The sequence below is a fragment of the Corythoichthys intestinalis genome, chromosome 22 (genome assembly GCF_030265065.1).
Source record: "Corythoichthys intestinalis isolate RoL2023-P3 chromosome 22, ASM3026506v1, whole genome shotgun sequence".
NCBI classification, from domain to species: Eukaryota; Metazoa; Chordata; class Actinopteri; order Syngnathiformes; family Syngnathidae; genus Corythoichthys; species Corythoichthys intestinalis.
The window spans coordinates 29,367,922-29,387,962 of record NC_080416.1 but is presented as its reverse complement, the minus strand read 5'-3'; the positions used below and the strand labels follow the sequence as shown (position 1 = coordinate 29,387,962).

The 20,041-nt window shown below is 37.2% G+C and overlaps 1 protein-coding gene across 5 annotated transcripts in view; it reads right to left on the bottom strand.

Annotated features, from left to right (window-relative positions):
• Positions 1–20,041, bottom strand: part of clasp2 (cytoplasmic linker associated protein 2) — a 153,035-nt gene that overhangs the window by 126,103 nt on the left and 6,891 nt on the right. For all 5 annotated transcript variants that reach the window (XM_057827956.1, XM_057827947.1, XM_057827948.1 and 2 more), the window contains exons 2-3: positions 4,849–4,927; positions 4,110–4,213 (exon numbers count right to left, since the gene is read on the bottom strand). In XM_057827956.1, the coding sequence (XP_057683939.1) occupies positions 4,110–4,213; positions 4,849–4,927 (183 nt within the window). The remainder of the gene's footprint in view (positions 1–4,109; positions 4,214–4,848; positions 4,928–20,041) is intronic.

The window sequence follows — 20,041 nt, the reverse complement described above, 5'->3', positions numbered from 1 at the left end:
CGGTGTGGTTTGGCCAACATAAGGCTGTAAGTCGTTTCAGCTAACATATGTTTGTGTATGCATTCGTAATTAAGCTTAGAGCTACAATTTGTGGAGTTACGTGTGATCGATTAGAAATGAGAATTGTAAATACGTTAGCATTCGTAGCATTTAAGCTATCGGACTTTTGTTAGACAAATTAAGCTAAACTAATCTACTAAATTTACATTTTGATCTGAATAGATGGACATTTCATTTGAACAAATGTTTTGTGTCAAGTGATTTACCTATTGTTAAAATAAATGTCATTTTGAACATAAGTGTACACACATGTGGTACTGCTTTACAAATTGTCAAAAGTGAAGGAAGTAAAAAGCTACAAAAAGCCTTGTTTGCTGCCTGTAAAGCTGAACAATTTCACATTTAGTGAGGACAGAACACGTCATATTAATGAAGTAAAAAATAAGATACTGTGAGGTACAATAAGGTACTGTTTATTTGACTTAAAAAAATAAATCACTGGCGACAAAATGGCGGACGAGACTCCGGCGTAGTAAAGTCGAAATCACGTAAATCAAGCACGTCTTAACTTAACTATATATAATATAATATGATAATATTATAGGATATTTTTGTATTTTCTTTGTTAACTCATTGGCTGCCATTGACTGCTTGACGTCCAATCCATTTGAAGTGGTAAGGTTGCAAGCGAATGAACATAAATTCGCTGCCACCCTCCTCGTTCAAATGGATTGGACGTCTACTAGTCTAGTCTAGACCATACTAGTTTTTCATGAGCCACAAGACTGGACGTCTATCATTGTCCAAAGGCACTGAAAGAGCATAGACTTCATTAATATATTGACGTGACACATTCCCCATTCACTGCGTCACGCCTTCCCGAAAGGGGCCGTCCCACACTCCGCTTCATTTATTAGCAGTCGGTAACATGCAGCGATCGAACGCCGGATTTAGGTTGAAAAAGTAAGAAATCTGTACTGCATACAAACAGGAAGGATTGTCTCAGGAGTGATTTGTTCAAGGATGCAAGGTAATTATTATATTTTTCGTACCATGCAAGCATTTTGAAACATAGTGAAAAAAATCAATGGGAGAATTTAGCTGCTGCAGCATTGGCATTATACTTAGCAATATTTACATAAAATAACTGCTAACTGGCCATTTTTTTGCTTTTAACCAAGAATCGAGACTGTTTTACGTCCATATCTATAAAGAATATAGCGATTTAATCATTTATTCACAAGAATTTTCAACAGAAAAAGCTATTAGTTTACATATTGCGGCCGCTAATTTGCTTACTGACTAGCATCATAGTTCGCAATATTTACGTAAAATAAATGCTAACTGCACGTTTTTTTTTGTTTTTTTTTTTGCTTTTGATCAAGAATCGAGACTGCTTTACATCCATATCTGTAAAGAATTCAGGAATTTAAGCATTTATTCACAAGAATTTTCAATTAAAAAAAGCTCTTTGTTTACATATGGCGGCTGCTAATTTGCTTACTGACTAGCATCGTAGTTTGCAATATTTAGGTAAAATAAATGCTAACTGCATGTTTCTTTTGCTTTTAACCAAGAAACGAGACATTTTACGTCCATATCTATAAGAATTCAGGGATTTCAGCATTATTCACAAGAATTTTCAACGGAAAAAGCTCTTTGTGATATGGCAGCCGCGAATTTGCTTACTGACTAGCATCATAGTTCGCAATATTTATGTGAAACAAAAGCTAACTGCACTTTTTTTTTTTTGCTTTTCATCAAGAATCGAGACTGTTTTACATCCATATCTGTAAAGAATTCAGCAATTTAAGCATTTATTCACAAGAATTTTCAATTAAAAAAAAGCTCTTTGTTTACATATGGCGGCCGCTAATTTGCTTACTGACTAGCATCGTAGTTTGCAATATTTAGGTAAAATACCGTAATTTCCGGACTACAAGCCGCTACTTTTTTCTCTCATTTTGGGTCCTGCGGCGTGTGCAATGATGTGGCCAATTTGTGTATTTTTCTGACGGATGCCAGGGGCGCTCGAGCATGCAATGTGGGAGTGAGACAAGTGGAATGTATGTGTTGAGGAAGACACTAGTTTGCACTACTACCGGTAGTTTAACTTTGTGCGTTGTGCATGAATAGAGGTGGCGAACCCTCGTCTTTGTGCATGAGTAGAATTGGCAGACCTGCATCATGGAAAATGCTAGAAGAAATTAAATTGGCCAACCGAGTTGTATGGGACGCTTTGATGACGAGCGGCGAGAGATCGTTTGCCAAGACTCGCCGTATGCGAAGAGCAGCTTTGGGGGAGCCTGGCTTCGTAAAGCGCTGTGAAAGAGTCCGCCATCACCAACGGGCTTTGAGGGGCCAGTCTGCTGCGAGGAGACGGCACAGGCTGGGAGTGAATATGCCTCATTATGGGAGACATTTAAGGCGACGCGAAGGACAGACTGAGTAGGTGCGTGCGTGGCGAAGTGCATCTGAGCGTCTTCATATCAGACACTGAGGGTGAAGACTTTCATGGTTTGAATACACAGGAGGAAGATGAAGATTGCTAACAAAGACTTTTATGTTTTTATTAACCAGCACAATTAGTGCTGCACCGCCAGGCTGATGCTATGCAACTTCCGTGCCGCTGCTATATAACTGCCGTGTTTGCCGGCGCTGTTTGGAATGAAAAGTTAAGGTGTGTTATTAAACGTTTGAAAACTGTATTTCTTTGTCAATGTCTCATTTTACTAAGTGGGCACACGCGGCTTATAGGCAGGAGAGGCTTATGTATGTACAAAATGGTTTTTCCTTTAAAAATGTACTGGGTGAGGCTTGTAATCAGGGGCGCCCAATAGTCCAGAAATTACGGTAAATGCTAACTGCATGTTTCTTTTGCTTTTAACCAAGAAACGAGACATTTTACGTCCATATCTATAAGAATTCAGGGATTTTAGCATTATTCAAAGAATTTTCAACGGAAAAAGCTCTTTGTCTGTGATATGGCAGCCGCGAATTTGCTGACTAACATCATAGTTCGCAATATTTATGTAAAACAAAAGCTAACTACTTTTTTTTTTTTTTTTTTTTTTTTTTTTTTTGCTTTTAAACAACAATCGAGACTGTTTTACGTCCATATCTATAAAGAATTCAGGCATTAAAGCATTTATTCACAAAGATTTTCACCAAAAAAAGCTCTTTGTGATTCCGATCGGTCAGCACGGCCACACTAACAATGCAGGCCCCCATTAACCGGCACCGCCCCCCGTGACCCATCAATATCTTACGAAGTCTATGAAAAGAGTTCCTAAAAAACGTTTTTTTTTTTTATTTATGTAGTATCGAAAATGATTGAAATTATTTTTTTTCTTAGTATAGATATCAAGTTGAAAATATTATAGTATCACAACAGTAGTCATTAGATGGGACTATCCTTGTGGCTTATCGTCCAGTGCAGCTTATAGGTGAATAAATTTCATGTCAAATTTGGTAGGTGGGGCTTATAGCTTGGTGCGGCTTATCTATGAACAAATGCCGTTTCCGTGTCAAATTTGTGGGGAGCGGCTGAAGTCGGGTGCGCCTTATAATCCGAGAATTACGGTATATCCGACAAAACTTCAGAAATTGAGCTACCGTAATTTTCGGACTATAAGGCGCACCTGACGATAAACCGTCACCCACCAAATCCGTCACGAAAACGGCATTTGTTCATAGTTAAGCCGCAGCTGCCCTAACTGTATTAAGCGATATTTACACCAAAAGATTTTAACCGGAAAGACTTTATTTGACAGCGGCGTCATAAGACCGTCATAATTACGACATGACACTATTATGAGCATTAATGAATGCTTATGACAGATGTCATTTAGTGTCATCCGGCAAATGACTGGATCTAAAAGGTCCGAGCTGGACATCAATGGAGTTCGTGACAAAACCCTTTATTTATATACCGTAATTTAAATATGATTTGAATACAGCGTGCCGCCACTTTTAACCCAACGTAGTCAGTTACTGACAGACTGTTGATTTTGAAGCTTTAGAGTGTCTGCAAATGAGTCAAGCAGGAAATCTTGTTGTCAGTCTGAGTATTTGGCTTCATGTACATGCTTGTTGAAGGAGAGCTTTACCATGGGCGAGGCCGTCTGCTCCATGCAGTGAAGGATGAGCCCTTGGCTGTTCTCCCGGACTTGGTCCTTGCCATCCCCCAGCCGGTCCACCAGCGCTGGCAGGACTACAAAAACACACAATGAGGAGTGCCATCAAGTGGACATCCTACTCATGACAGCGATGAGTCAGTAGGAGTTTAATGTAGTAGGGAGACTACGTCACCCTTGCTTTTCCTGTCCATGTGCTCGCATAACAGTGAGTTGTCATGGCAACAGGAACAAATAAGGTCTTTAAAAGGATAAGGGATGCTTGTTGTGTTGCATCACGGGTTGTGGCACAGTTCAAGGCGCACACTCCACTTGTTGAGTTGCTCATTTTTCAGCCGACATCAGGAAAAAAAAAAAAAAAAAAAGAGCACAACAAACACTTCTCACTTGAAAGATCAATACAATGCACTTAGTTGCACTGGATGATGTCAGCCTTCTCTCAGCATGCCAAGCCAGTGTTTGGAAGCAGTTGCGGGGATACGCGATAATTTAACTGTAGGAGAAGTGCTTTCGCGAAAACCAAAATAATAATTGAGTCATAGGAGCGCGTACATGTGTGAGTGAGTGTGACACCAATACGTGTTAAAAATGTTCAAATATTTTTTAGTCCAACATCATCTACTTCTTCTTGTTGCTTCCTCTTTTTATTGACTTGAGGGACCTCATAAAGTTGACAGTGATGGGTTTTTTTGTGAACAAATGTCTGGCTCACCTGTCCCTAAGTAGCCTCGGAAGCGCTCGCCCAATCGGTCCACAAAGGCGGCGCAGATGTCAATGCCCAAGAGTGCCACCTGCAGAAATGCAGAAAAAATATTTGGTTGGAAAAATTTAAAACAACACATTTAAAAAAAATTAGTCTTTGTCTTTGCAATGCATTTGTTTTCCTAGTAGAAACGTTTTTTTTATTCATTTAAAATTATATGTATAGTACATTTAAAATAGTTTTCCTAAAATAAAATTCATAATCATTCAAATTATACGTACATTTTCACATATTTCAAATTATACAAAAATGCCCGGAAGTCTTCCTTCATGCAACGACATATTCTATATAGAGTCTGGTAACAATGCTGTTAAGCGCTTAATCAATATATTTAACTTTATAAATGTGAATAAAATCCCACCCCCAAAAAAAGTTAAAAAACGTACTGTAATTTATTTTTTGTATTTTTTCCTGTATCCTGAAAATGTGTTTTGTTTAGGGCTGCAGCTATCGATTATTTTAGTAGTAGATTGATCGATGAACAAGTTAATTCGAATAATCGATTAATCGTATAAGGAACATGAAAAATTAAAGTACCTGAGCTGAGCCTCAAATGGTAAAAATAAATACATAGGGATTTATGTACAACCAAAGAATAATTGGCTAACTTACAAAGCAAAGGTTTGCCAGCTTATATGCAACAGAACGCTAAGGGTTTTTAAATTTAAAAAATTTTTTTTTTTACAATGCTCTTAACAAATGGTTCAGACATATATTCCCACAAAAAAACAGATAAATATACCCATAAACTAACATACGAATGCATTAAAAAAAAAAGCTCAAACAAAAACTTAGCTTATGTTGGTCTCAACATGGAGCTGTTGACATTCAGCCATGTGAAGTGAAACAGACTAGAAGGCAGTGTATCCACCCTAACCAATAAAACTAAATGCAAACACTTTCAAAATAAACCATTACAAAGCCACTTTAATTAAACGAATACTCGAAGCAGCAAAATTTAATTCGAATTGTTTTTTTTTTTTTTTAATCTAATAATCAAGTTAATCGATTAATCGTTGCAGCACTGGTTTTGTTTAAGGGAATAATATTTATTATTATATCATTTATTTTGAAATATTAGTTTCATATTCTTTTAAATCACAATGGATTAGGACTATACAATATATCACTTGAATATCGCCATCGCGATGTGCGCAATACTCCCTTCGCAGGATGTGCGATTATTACTATTAATATTTTTTTTAACATGTAAGCTTTTGGTTAGCTTCATAAAAGCACCAATTGTGCAGAGACATGCCTTCCTGAATGCCTTCTACATACAGCAATCTTGATCATTCGCAGATAAACCCCTTTAGCCTGGATTAAATGCTATTATATGAATACAATTATATATGACGGTTTTGCAATTTTTTGCACTTTCAGTTCTTAAATAAATGAACAGTAAATAAATAAATACAATTATAGTCAATTGAAGCACTTTAAATCTATTATGCAACAAAAAAAAATACAGAAACTAACATTTTTATAATGCAAAATATGTTAAATTGTTTAAAGAATACAAAGACAAAAATTAAGAATACAAGGATGAATGAGAAAAACAAGGGGGGAAACTCAGGGGGGAAAAAAAAATAAAAAATACTGAATGCAAACCCCCAATATAAAAACATGTTGAGTAGACATGTGCCAGTTAGGTTTCAAGGTATACAGTCACGGTTTGAAAACTGCAAAACCTTTCCGTCATACTGCCCCTAAGGTTTTAGCTACAGTGCCTTGCAAAAGTATTCGGCCCCCTTGAATCTTGCAACCTTTCGCCACATTTCAGGCTTCAAACATAAAGATATGAAATTTCATTTTTTTGTCAAGAATCAACAACAAGTGGGACACAATCGTGAAGTGGAACAACATTTATTGGATAATTTAAACTTTTTTAACAAATAAAAAACTGAAAAGTGGGGCGTGCAATATTATTCGGCCCCTTTACTTTCAGTGCAGCAAACTCACTCCAGAAGTTCAGTGAGGATCTCTGAATGATCCAATGTTGTCCTAAATGACCGATGATGATAAATAGAATCCACCTGTGTGTAATCAAGTCTCCGAATAAATGCACCTGCTCTGTGATAGTCTCAGGGTTCTGTTTAAAGTGCAGAGAGCATTATGAAAACCAAGGAACACACCAGGCAGGTCCGAGATACTGTTGTGGAGAAGTTTAAAGCCGGATTTGGATACAAAAAGATTTCCCAAGCTTTAAACATCTCAAGGAGCACTGTGCAAGCCATCATATTGAAATGGAAGGAGCGTCAGACCACTGCAAATCTACCAAGACACGGCCGTCCTTCCAAACTTTCTTCTCAAACAAGGAGAAAACTGATCAGACATGCAGCCAAGAGGCCCATGATCACTCTGGATGAACTGCAGAGATCTACAGCTGAGGTGGGAGAGTCTGTCCATAGGACAACAATCAGTCGTACACTGCACAAATCTGGCCTTTATGGAAGAGTGGCAAGAAGAAAGCCATTTCTCAAAGATATCCATAAAAAGTCTCGTTTAAAGTTTGCCACAAGCCACCTGGGAGACACACCAAACATGTGGAAGAAGGTGCTCTGGTCAGATGAAACCAAAATTGAACTTTTTGGCCACAATGCAAAACGATATGTTTGGCGTAAAAGCAACACAGCTCATCACCCTGAACACACCATCCCCACTGTCAAACATGGTGGTGGCAGCATCATGGTTTGGGCCTGCTTTTCTTCAGCAGGGACAAGGAAGATGGTTAAAATTGACGGGAAGATGGATGCAGCCAAATACAGGAACATTCTGGAAGAAAACCTGTTGGTATCTGCACAAGACCTGAGACTGGGACGGAGATTTATCTTCCAACAGGACAATGATCCAAAACATAAAGCCAAATCTACAATGGAATGGATCAAAAATAAACGTATCCAGGTGTTAGAATGGCCAAGTCAAAGTCCAGACCTGAATCCAATCGAGAATCTGTGGAAAGAGCTGAAGTCACACACAACTGAAGTTCACAAACACTCTCCATCCAACCTCACTGAGCTCGAGCTGTTTTGCAAGGAAGAATGGGCAAGAATGTCAGTCTCTCGATGTGCAAAACTGATAGAAACATACCCCAAGCGACTTGCAGCTGTAATTGGAGCAAAAGGTGGCGCTACAAAGTATTAACGCAAGGGGGCCGAATAATATTGCACGCCCCACTTTTCAGTTTTTTATTTGTTAAAAAAGTTTAAATTATCCAATAAATTTTGTTCCACTTGTCGATTGTGTCCCACTTGTTGTTGATTCTTGACAAAAAATTAAAATTTTATATCTTTATGTTTGAAGCCTGAAATGTGGCGAAAGGTTGCAAGGTTCAAGGGGGCCGAATACTTTTGCAAGGCACTGTGTATATATATATATATATATATATATATATATATATATATATATATATATATATCCTGTATATACATAATATAATACAACTATATATGGAAACACAGTACTGGCCTGCTTACTGTAATCCATGACTGCACTAATGTTAGTTACTTTATATTATAAAGTATTATTGTATTATTGTGTATATAGATATAGTGACTGCATCAAGATATAGTCATTTTAAAAATTTAAGTGACGGGTAAAAATAGATTATGATCGGATTTTTATGACCGTCAGTCAAAATGACAGACAACGAAAAAGTCTAGCGCAACCTCTGCACCCAACATTTGATATTACAATTATAGCTTTAAAATAATTAATTAATATAATAATTAATACATTTACAAAATTATAAAAACAAATAACACTTAAACTGTTTTTCTTAAATTACAATTACTCGTAATTTTTTTATAAACATTAAAACATTCTAAATTGTTTCCATTATACCTTTCGTTTTCTAAATTGTAATACGTAAATTATTAGAGCTGGGAATCTTTGGGCACCTAACGATTCGATTACGATTACGATTCAGAGGCTCCGATTCGATTATAAAACGATTATTGATGCACCCCCCTCCTTTTTTTTTTTTTTTTTTTTTAAATGTTTTGTACATTAGTTCCAAAATTGTTCAAAAATACTCTCAGGCTAAACCAAACTACTATTTCAGTATCAAGTTAACATATAGCAGTAAACAAATATACAAAAATAACATTAAATAAAAAAACTCCAGTCCCCATTCTGTATCAGCAGCTTTAAACTACATTCAAATAATTTAATGTTATGAATCAACCGTTAAAGTTGTTAAAATTGCTCCCGTTATTCCATAATTTCCCTTTTGTCTACTTTCGACATGTGAAAGTTTTAAAACTATTTTAAAGATAGATTCAAGTCAATATTTTACCGATTTAGGAGTATTTTAGATAAAAAGTTAATTACGTTCGCTACAACAGCCTTGCAGGGAAGTGTACTGCTTTAAGATGGCGGCCGTTTACTAACGCACGCATCTAGCTTTTTTGTAGGTGTGCTGCTAACGCTACCGAATATATATTGCATCTAGTCCTATATAAATGATATCTACCGTAACATTATGTGGATGTACTTTGTAGCAGATTTTCGGCAGCAGTCAGGTATGTTGTTGTGTTTTTTTATCTCGTGGCATTAGTTGAGCTAGAGCCGTGAGTTGAGCATTGGCATTACCCGAGGGGCCAGGTAATGAGAAGCATAATGCTTAGCTACTCTCGCTCCGTTCCGTCCTGAAGACCGCGCGGCGCGCTGAATGTGTTGTACTTCCGCTTTACTTGGCATATTTCAATAATCGGAATTTGGATGTTTGTGAATCGTTCTCAAATCTTCCACAGCCGAATCGCGAATAATCTCAGAATCGGAAATTTTGCACACCTCTATAAATTATAGATGACAGACATTTCTTCTTCATCCCCAGTGAGGCATCTTTAGCAGCTTCGTGCTTTTAATAAACAGGTCATTATTTTTATAGGGTGCCATTTGTGTCCTCAGTATAAATGAAGCTGTATTTTCACTAAAGTACAAATACACATTAAACTTTTTTTTGGTGTATTATCCATTGACATCCATTATAAATTCAAGGGTACAGGCGCCAAAATTTTATTTTTTTAAATTTTAATTTACTTCTGGTAAAAGATTGTTATGGAATTTTGTTTTGTCACCAGTGTGTTTCATTTAAATTAAGTCTATAAACAAATATAAGTTGAGGAAATTTCAAAAGAATTATGATTTTATTGCCCTGGATAAACTATCTTTAATCATGTGTTGTTTTTCTTAGTCAAAATATATTTAATTAAAAAAAGTATGAATAAATAATAAAAGGTTTTCTGTTCATTCCCAGTGTCACTGTCCACTCTGTTAAGTTGTGTTGGTGTCCCTTTAAAAATTCCACTAAAAATAAAATTTCCCATTTAATAAAGACATCACACCAGTGGTGGGAAATTTAAACGGTAAGCAATTTTAATTTTTACCTCCTTTAAAAATCTTATTTTGCAGTTTCATGATGTACGTTCAGTAGGGCACAAAAAAAAATTGTTGATCTCAATCTCGGCTAAATTGCTTGATGTCTCCTTTAAAAATCACAATTTGCAGTTTGGTGTTTAGTTCAATGTGGTTGATCAAAACGTGTCCACTCTGTTAAAGCAATATGTCAAAGAAATTAGTTGAATGATTTCAAAAGGTTTATTTGTAAAATTATGGCATATCCCAAAGTCATGTCATCTATTATGCTAGCAAAGCCAGGCTAAGGGCTATCTTTAGTACAACTTGTCCACTCAGGTCAGGTCCACTCTGTTAGGTAAAAATGGCACCCTATAAAATAAATCATACAATTCAAACATTTTCCATTAATTATCTTATTGTGTGACTCATTTGAAAAAAGTACTGCTGCAACGATTAATCGATTAACTCGAATAATTCGATTACAAAAAAGCTTCGAATAAAACTTTGCTGCTTTGAGTGTTTGTTTAATTAGAGTGGCGTGGTAATGGTTTGTTTTGAAAGTGTTTGCACTTAGTTTGATCGATTTGGATGGATACACTGCCCTCTTGTGGCAACAGTGAATATGACTTAACTCATTTAATATGGCTGAATCCAGCTGCTCCCTGTTAAGACCAACATAAGATAAGATTTTGTTTGAGCTAATATAATTTTTAATGCATTCGTAATTTAGTTTATCGGCATATAAAGCCGTTTTTGTGGGAATATGTTAGGAGCATTGTAAAAAAAAAAAAAATATATATATATATATATATATACATATATATGTTAGGGCTGTCAAAATTATCGCATTAACGGGCGATAATTACTTTTTTAAATTAATTACGTTAAAATATTTGACGCAATTAACGCACATGGCCCACTCAGAAAGATTTAAATGACAGTAAAGTGAAATGCCCACATGTTGTGTTATATGGAGTTTTGCCGTCCTCTGCTGGCGCTTAGGTGCGACTGATTTTATAGGCTTCAGCACCCATGAGCATTGTGTAAGTAATTATTGACATCAAAAATGGCGGGCTACTAGTTTATTTTTTGATTGAAAGTTTTACAAATTTTATTAAAACGAAAACATTAAGAGGGGTTTCAATATAACATTTCTATAACTTGTGCTAACATTTATCTTTTAAAAACTACAAGTCTTTCTATCCATGGATCGCTTTAACAAAATGTTGATTATGTTAATGCCATCTTGTTGATTTATTGTTATAATAAACAACTACAGTTCCTATGTACCGTATGTTGAATGTATATATCCATCTTGTGTCTTATCTTTCCATTCCAACAATAATTTACAGAAAAATATGGCATATTTTATAGATGGTTTGAATTGCGATTAATTGCGATTAATTAATTTTTAAGCTGTAATTAACTCGATTAAAAATTTTATTCGCTTGACAGCCCTAATATATATATTATATATGTACAGTGGGGAGAACAAGTATTTGATACACTCACAATGGGTTTTCCCATTGGCAGTGTATCAAATTTGATACACTCACAATGGGAAAACCCATTGGCAGTGTATCAAATACTTGTTCTCCCCACTGTATATACAGCATAATAGCATTTAAGCTAGCGGACTTTTACCATGCAAGTTAGCCAGTTGTTGATAGATCCTCATTTATTTATTTTTTTACACCCTTTGAGGCTAAGCTCAGGTATTTTAATTTGTGTTTTAAAAGAAATTACAATTCTCCAGTTTGAATAAACGCTCAGGAATTTTTATTTTGTATTTGCATTTAATGCTCTTTTGAAAGTGCAATCTTGGCAAGCCATTGTTTTACATCTCCTGAATTCATTCTGCAATGCATTAAATGTTCCTAATCCGATTACTTGATTATTCTAACCAATTAGTTGATTAATCGACTAATAAAATAATCAATAGCTGCAGCCCTAGAAAAAAAGTTTGTTTGATAGCTTTTAATCAGCAACATGTATGGAGGACAGGGGGGTTGGGGTCTGCTTTCCCTCTGACTTGGTGACGTGGACTTTTTCCACAGCTCCACTTTTTTGATGGGGATCCCATCCATCCGCGCACAGAATGGAATGCTTGTCTTGGCATCAGGCGAGCCAGCTTGCCTATAAAAACTCCAGCCAGTGGAGACTGAGTACAGCCCCTTGCCTATTTTAGTCAAAAAGTCAACTAGAAGCAGGTAAGTGGGGTGACCTCTGCCAATGCCCCCCGACAGCGAGGAATCTGGCCATGTTGATGAAGCCTACAGTCTAAATACACACGGCATCTGTGCGGCTTTGAAAAAAAATAAAAAACTGGAGGAAGGAATGCTGTAATATTCCGCTGGGAATCAATGGCCCCTTTTGTGAGAGGGACGCATGTCGGATAAGCTTGCTAATTGGTACATGGGATTTAAATCGGGGACGAGGCACACAAAGTCCAGCAAGCCCATTTTGCGTTTTAAAAAGTCCAATGTTTGCCAGCTCCCATAATCCGATTGAGTCGCGATTTAACACAACAGCTGCTAGTGAAAACCATAATAATACTATTAGCATCATTAGCATGATACAGAGATTAGCAACAGTGCGTAATGGTCCAGCATTACGGTAACAGACGATTGTAAACAAATGTGCTCGAATGGAAATGCTGAATTCAGCTTTTTAAACTCGTTTTGGTTTGCGGGTCACATTTTGAGCCAAGTAAGTTAACTCACTGCCGCCTGCCATAGGCGCTACTAGTGCTATCAATGGAATTAGAATATCAGCATTCACAGCCAGCCTTTCCAGTTTAAGTGGATTGGACATCTATCATTGTCAGTGGAAGCCAGTGTTAATTGTGGGTCACTTCTTTGTAATTTTAGGCTCTTTATGGACTGATTCTCGCAGATTTGGGGGCATTTCCAGCTCACTTACTGTTGATTTCGGGACACTCTCTGTTGGTTTTTGGGCATGTTTGGGTCACTTCCTTGTTGACTCAATGGCTGCCATTTATAGCGCTAATAAGAGGGTTTCTACAGGTATCAGCAAATCTCATTTAAAGCTTTTTAATGCCACTTTTGATGCAACTTTAAACTAATTTAATGCCCGTGCCTAACTTCAGATACTTTTACAAACAAATTGTAAGTAGATTTGCCCGATAATGACATTTTAACCAATAATCGATGTCGCGATATTTTCCAACTCCAAAAATCCAATAGAGATATATAAAGTCGTAGACTTAACATATTATGGCTAATAGTATTGTGATGCCCCACTGGATACTTTAATTTTGATAAATGTAGCAACTTCAAGGTTTTCCAATAAACATTCTGTGAAAAATTAGGGGACAACTTCAAGTGAAGTTATGGGAAAAAGTGCCTATACAGTATTGCACCACTACATTTATTGTTGAATACATAATAATGCAACCGTCAGTTTTTGGATCAAGTGCAAAGTGTCACTCACACAATTGTCACAGTGTTCAGGGTTTCCCCTACATATAACAGATTGTGGCACGACGCCACACCAAAATAAAAGCCGCCACGCCTTGCAAACGAGATGTTTTTTTTTAAAACGCCGGTTCAAACTAGCGGCAGCCTAGTGTGAAGGGTTCAGCGGCAACCTATTCATTGTGTATTGTAAGTAATGTCCGTAACTATGTGCGGCCCCCTTATGATAGCTGTGACTTAGACGGAAGCGAGTAGAAAGTATGGGAGAACAGGCGGGATAGTTGATGAATGTCGTGGCAGTCCGCTGTTATTTTTTTATCGTTTTTCTTTATTATTGTTGCCACAATAAAGTAGGTAAGCCAATACCGACTCCTCTCCTTCTTCCCCCATCCGGGGCATTATAGTATTTTGGATAAGACTTTTCGGCGATAGTGAGCGGTGGACGGCCGTCTTAATCGGAAGGCAAAGTTTGAATGAATTTGCGCCAAGGCTCTATTTTGGCCTTGCTCTATTTTCCAAAGCGCTGCCGTGCTACCGTCAACAACACATCCAATAGCTGAGGGGCAGGTGTATGTATATATATGTGCTATCAGGCGGTTTTGGCGGACGGGTATACGCAATCAGGGCTGACGAAACCTTGATAAATACGTTTTTTTTTTTTCAAGTTTCGCCAACTTTCGCGAGCTCTGGGACACTCGAAAAATGACTCTCATACCTCACCTTGCTAAGCTAAATGGTACCTCAATGTGCATTCATGTGGAAATGTAGTTCACAAACAACAACAAAAAACTATTCACCTTCCCACTGAAACTAGTAAAACTCCTTAAGCAGCTATGAGAATTTCCCCCTACTCCTTGAATTGGGTCTGGGGGGGGGTTAAAGTGCAGCCCATCCCTCCTCCCGCAGGTGAGTATACATTTTTAAATTACTGTGTATATGTATTATCAGTTATCGTATCGGTATTGGCCTTGAGGAGCAGCAAGTTGTCGATAACAGTATCGGTTTAAAAAGATTGATATCGTGCATCCCTAATTTCATGCTTTACTTACTAGCTAACTATTTTCATATCATCTATGTCTTGCATAGTAGGATTTAACATTGGCAAAATGGCAAAACAAGTATGGACACAGGGGTGACCTTGCATCACAAAACGGACACACCCCGAGTCCAAACATCTGCTCCCATTAGCCATCACGCCATTTAGACAGCCAGAGGTGACAGTCGCCTTGGCCTCATCCTCCATTAAATGCCCTTGACGCACAGCATCTTTTCATTGCCTCTGCATTTTTACCCAAGTCTCCGGTTACTGTATCGGCTCTTAGGTTTAAGCCATTTTCAACAGCTGGAGAGGGTAATGACGGATTATGTACTGTATTCCCACCAAAAGCTGTAAGACGCGATTTTTCCACTGTTTCTGACACAAAAACACAGCACATGTTGTTTAACATAAAAACCAAGTTCTTATTTAGGACGGCGAGAAGAGTTTTCATTTCCTCAAATGTCTTCTGTTTTTTCCCCTGACTTGCAGCTGAAAAACCAAAAGATACTAAGTCCAAGCACCGGTGGTGGTACTAAATGTGATCTCAATTTGTTATTGGAAAAGACATAAAAACAAGTTATTTTCTGTTTTAGTTAGGGCTGTTAAAATTACCGCGTTAACGGGCGTTAATTTTTAAAATTAATTACGTTAAAATAATTGACGCAATTAACGCGTGCACTGAATGAGCCGCTCTCGCATTGCCTCAAACAGATTTCAATGAGGCCGTTTATGGACATTAAGAGTGAAGAGAATGCCACTGGCCGCTTGGGGGTAGCGCAGCGCCTTTCCATACTAATGTTGTTCCTTCTAATAGTGGGAGAATGAGTAGTTGTGAGACGTTTATGCTGATGTTTTGTGCTCCACACATATTTCGGTAAGTTTGCTTTCTTTTAGTGGCAATTATGTGTCTCTTGTTGTATTTTGGGTAAGATATGCACAGAGATATATCTTTTATAAAGGCGAGTGGACACAGGCGTTCTTTGGGCTGCGCCGTTTATTGGCATACGCTTCTGCAACTCCTTCACAACAAACAGAAGTATCATTTAGTGAAAGCACAACAAAAATAATATTGCTATCTCTCAAAAAAAATAATGTTCACAAAAAGAAAAGCACTTCAGTCTGTAGTAATGAGGCCCTATTCTCACAACAATGCAAAGTAAACTGGCATTACTCAGAGTTTGGTCACTCAATTCTTATTATTGTTATTTTTATTCTTCTTATTGTTATATTAACTCTACTTTTGATTGAAAATTGTACAAATTTTATTAAAACGAAAATATGAAGAGGGGTTTTAATATAAAATTACTATAACTTGTAACTATAACATTTGTCTTTTATGAACTACAGGTCTTACTATCCATGGATCACTTAAACAGAAAGAATGTCAATAATGCCATTTGTGGATTTATTGTTATAATAAACAAATACAGCACTTATGTACAGTATGTTGTATGTATATATCCGTCTTGTGTCTTATCTTTCCATTCCAACAATAATTTACAGAAAAATATGGCATACTTTTAGAGATGGTTTGAATTGCGATTAACTGCGATTAATTACGATTAATTAATTTTTAAGCTGTAATTAACTCGATTAAAATTTCAATCGTTTGACACCCCTAGTTTTAGTACATTGTTTTAAGTCAGTGGTTCTGAACTAGGATTGGGAACCTCTGGTTACCTCGCAATACAAGGCTCACGATAACGATGTCCTGACGATATTGCGATACAACAATCATCGATACATAGATCAGGAAATCTGGTATAAAACTCTACAATACAACTGATAAACAGCTGTGGATTGAATGTGTATCATTAGTATACTGTACATCCAATCCATTTGAACTGGGAGGGTGGGATGGATGTCGATGATAGTGAGTTACATTTGGGTCATTTCAGGTAATTTCCTGTTGATTTTTCATCTCTTCCTGTTGATTTGGGGACATTTCAACAGTGACACCTTTTTAAAACGATATGGTGGGAGCAGATCGATAACCTTTTAAGATACAAAGTATGACTTTTTAGGGCTGCAACTGACGATTATTTTTATAATCGATTAATCGACCAACTAATTAAACGATTAATCGGATATATGTCACTTTTTTTCAATTACCTTCATAGTTTAACTTGAGGCAGGCATGTTGTAAGTAACATTGAAGACAAAATCCAATTTCAAAGCACTCTCTCTTGTATGACAGTTCACAGTTTGACAATAACAAAAAACAAAATAATAACTGTATAATAATTGAAGCACCAATATGCCTCTACAAAAGAATACAAAAGGACGCTTAGGACACTGATTAGGTAGAGGTGGGAATCTTTAGGCACCTAACGATTCGATTACAATTCAGAGGCTATGATTCGATTATAAATCGATTATTGATGTCACCCTCAAACCCCCCAAGCTATTAGCTGCTTTTAATGTTTTGTACATTAGTTACAAAAAATGTTCAAAAAGCTTCTCAGGCTTAAATAGATGACTATTTCAGTATCAAGTTAACAGTTCAAAACAGTAAATAAAATACTCAAGTCCCCATTCTGTATCAGCAGCTTTAAATGACATTTAATTAATTCATTGTTGTGAATCAATTGTTAAAGTTGTTAAAATTGCTCCCGTTATTCCATAATTTCCCTTCTGTCTACTTGCGACATGTGAGTTTTAAAACTGTTTTAAAGATGGATTCAAGTCAAGATTTTGCCGATTTAGGAGTATTTTAGATAAAAAGTTAATTAGGTTCGCTTGGAAGGTTTGGTACAGCAGCCTTCTAGGGAAGTCCCCTGCTTTAAGATGGCGTCTGTTTACTAACGCCGGCAAGTCTCATTTCGCATCTAGTTTTCTGTACATGTGCTGCTAACGCCGTCGAGTGTCATTTTGCATCTACTTCTATATACATATGGTATCTATTATCTACCGCAGCATTATGTGGACGTACTTTGTGGCGGCTGTTGGCAGCAGTCAGGTATTATTGTTTTTTTTTTATCTCGCGGCATGAGTTAAGCCAGAGCCATGAGTTGAGCATTGTCATCACCCGGGTAATGACAAGGATGATGTTTACTCTCGGTCCGTTCCTCATTGCTTTCCAAAGACCGCGCAGACTGGGTTTTAGTTCCGCTTTACTTGACATATTTCAATAACCGGAATTTGGATGTTTGTGAATCTTTCTCGAATCTTTCACGGCCGAATTGCGAATAATCTAAGAATCGGAAATTTCGCAACCTCTACAGATTAGCATCATCGCTAACTAGCTTAGCCATATGTTATAGGCAACGTCTCATCAACAAAGAATACGAACAATGCAATTGGTTTCATTTACTCACCTCCGACGGAGCCACACTGAATCTAACAACACAAAAGACAATCCAACTCTCGCATCATCGCATCTCTAATATATATCTATTGTAAATAATTCCGAAGGGTTCAGTTAATGCACATGAGAAACTTGTGTGTTAGGAAATAGTCCTGTCACACTTCATGTGAAACATTATGATTTATGTTTCTTCTGCCCATTATTAGCTGGGATAGGCTCCAGCACCCCCGTAACTCTCATGAACATAAGTGGTTCAAAAGATGAAGAAATGAATGTTAATCCAATAAAAACCATCAAAATAATATCCATTCCAGATGCAATGAAAGGGAAATTTTATCACATAATCTTTATCAAATATATCTGAGTGGCATTTTAACATGACTACTTACCCATGAAAAAGCATATAGTATATGTTAAAAAAAAAAAAAAAAATTAAACTCCTATTTGCAGGGTAGGTAATTTGATGCGATGAGGCGATGCTTTAGACTGAGGTCTGCTCTCTCAGTGTACTCTTCTAATTTAAAGCTCATACTGCAATGTTTTTGAAAATCTTAAGAAAATTTGCTAGATTAACAGTTTTGTTTCATAGCGACAAATCACATGTGCAAAAATGAATGTTTCATCTCAATATAAAATGTCATTAAAAGCAAGAATAAGTGACTGACGGTGACAGACAAATCAACTATTACAGTATATCCTGTGCTTAGCTTTACAAATGGAAAACATACTTTGGACCACAGACGTGCCTCCTGGAATCATCCGTTTGTCATGTCACAATGTGTTTTAGAAGAAATAAAAATCAGCGCAGATGTCAAACCATTTGAACATAATGCAAGTCTGACTGTTAGGCTTTCTTGTGGCAAAATGCGTCATTTTCCAGTGTTTCTATCGATGTGTTGCGCACAGCATAGATGCAGACTAAGCATAAAGCAGGACAGACAACGCAGAGACCTCGCATGACCCCCTCCCCCAACCGAAAGAGTGCAGGGGGAGCATGTCTCTCTTTCTCCATCCTGACAAAGGGCCTTATCAGACTGTACCCCAAATACATGAAATTCATGTTTAATTCAAGCTATGAATGGCTTAGTAGTCCCCAAAGAACGATGTCTGTCCAAAACGGGAAGCACGCCACTGGTTTTTCCAGCATGGAGGAGCACGAAACGGATTGTAGGGATGAAGCATTTTACCCAAATATTGTCAACACGTCTAATTATTTTTAATGCTGCATTCAGCTGCTCAAAGGGTAGGGAGTTTGTTGAGCCAACCGTTTGAGAGAACGAAAACCGAGAAAATGAAGCGGATAAAATGTTTGAGGCATATTGGTTCTCAGAATCCCCACAGACGCATATTACTAGAATCTTTTTTAATTGTGATATGTTTATATATACACACTGTATATCAGTTCCCCTTATCCCCAGATACCTTCATATTTGTTATGCACGATTTCTGTACAGCTGGTACAGAGAAGAAAATAAGTATTTGAACACCCTGATATTTTGCAAGTTCTCCCACTTAGAAATCATGGTGGAGTCAGAAATTTTCATCGTAGGTGCTAGGAGTGGGAACGTCTTGGTAGTTGGTACCTCACGATACGATACGATTTGCGATACAAAGCTCTCGATAACGATGATCTGACGATATGGCGAAACAACGATGATCGATACATTGGTCAGGAAATCATTCTAGGATATTCTACAAACAACTAACTAACAGAAAAACAAGCTTCTCGTGTGAATTGGAATGAGTATCACTAGTATTCGCTGCCACCCTCGCAGTTCAAATGGATTGGACGTCTATAGCTGTCAGTGGCAGTCAATGTCAGGCAATTAGGTAATTTTGGGCCATTTAAGGTCTCACTGGAACAGCACCAAACAAAAGTTCCAGCATCATCATCTTGTCCAACGCAGATTCTTGACTCTTGACACCTTGTCCAGTGCAGATTCTTGACTCTAGAAAAGGTGATGATGCTGGAAATTTTGTTTGGTGCCGTTCCAGTGA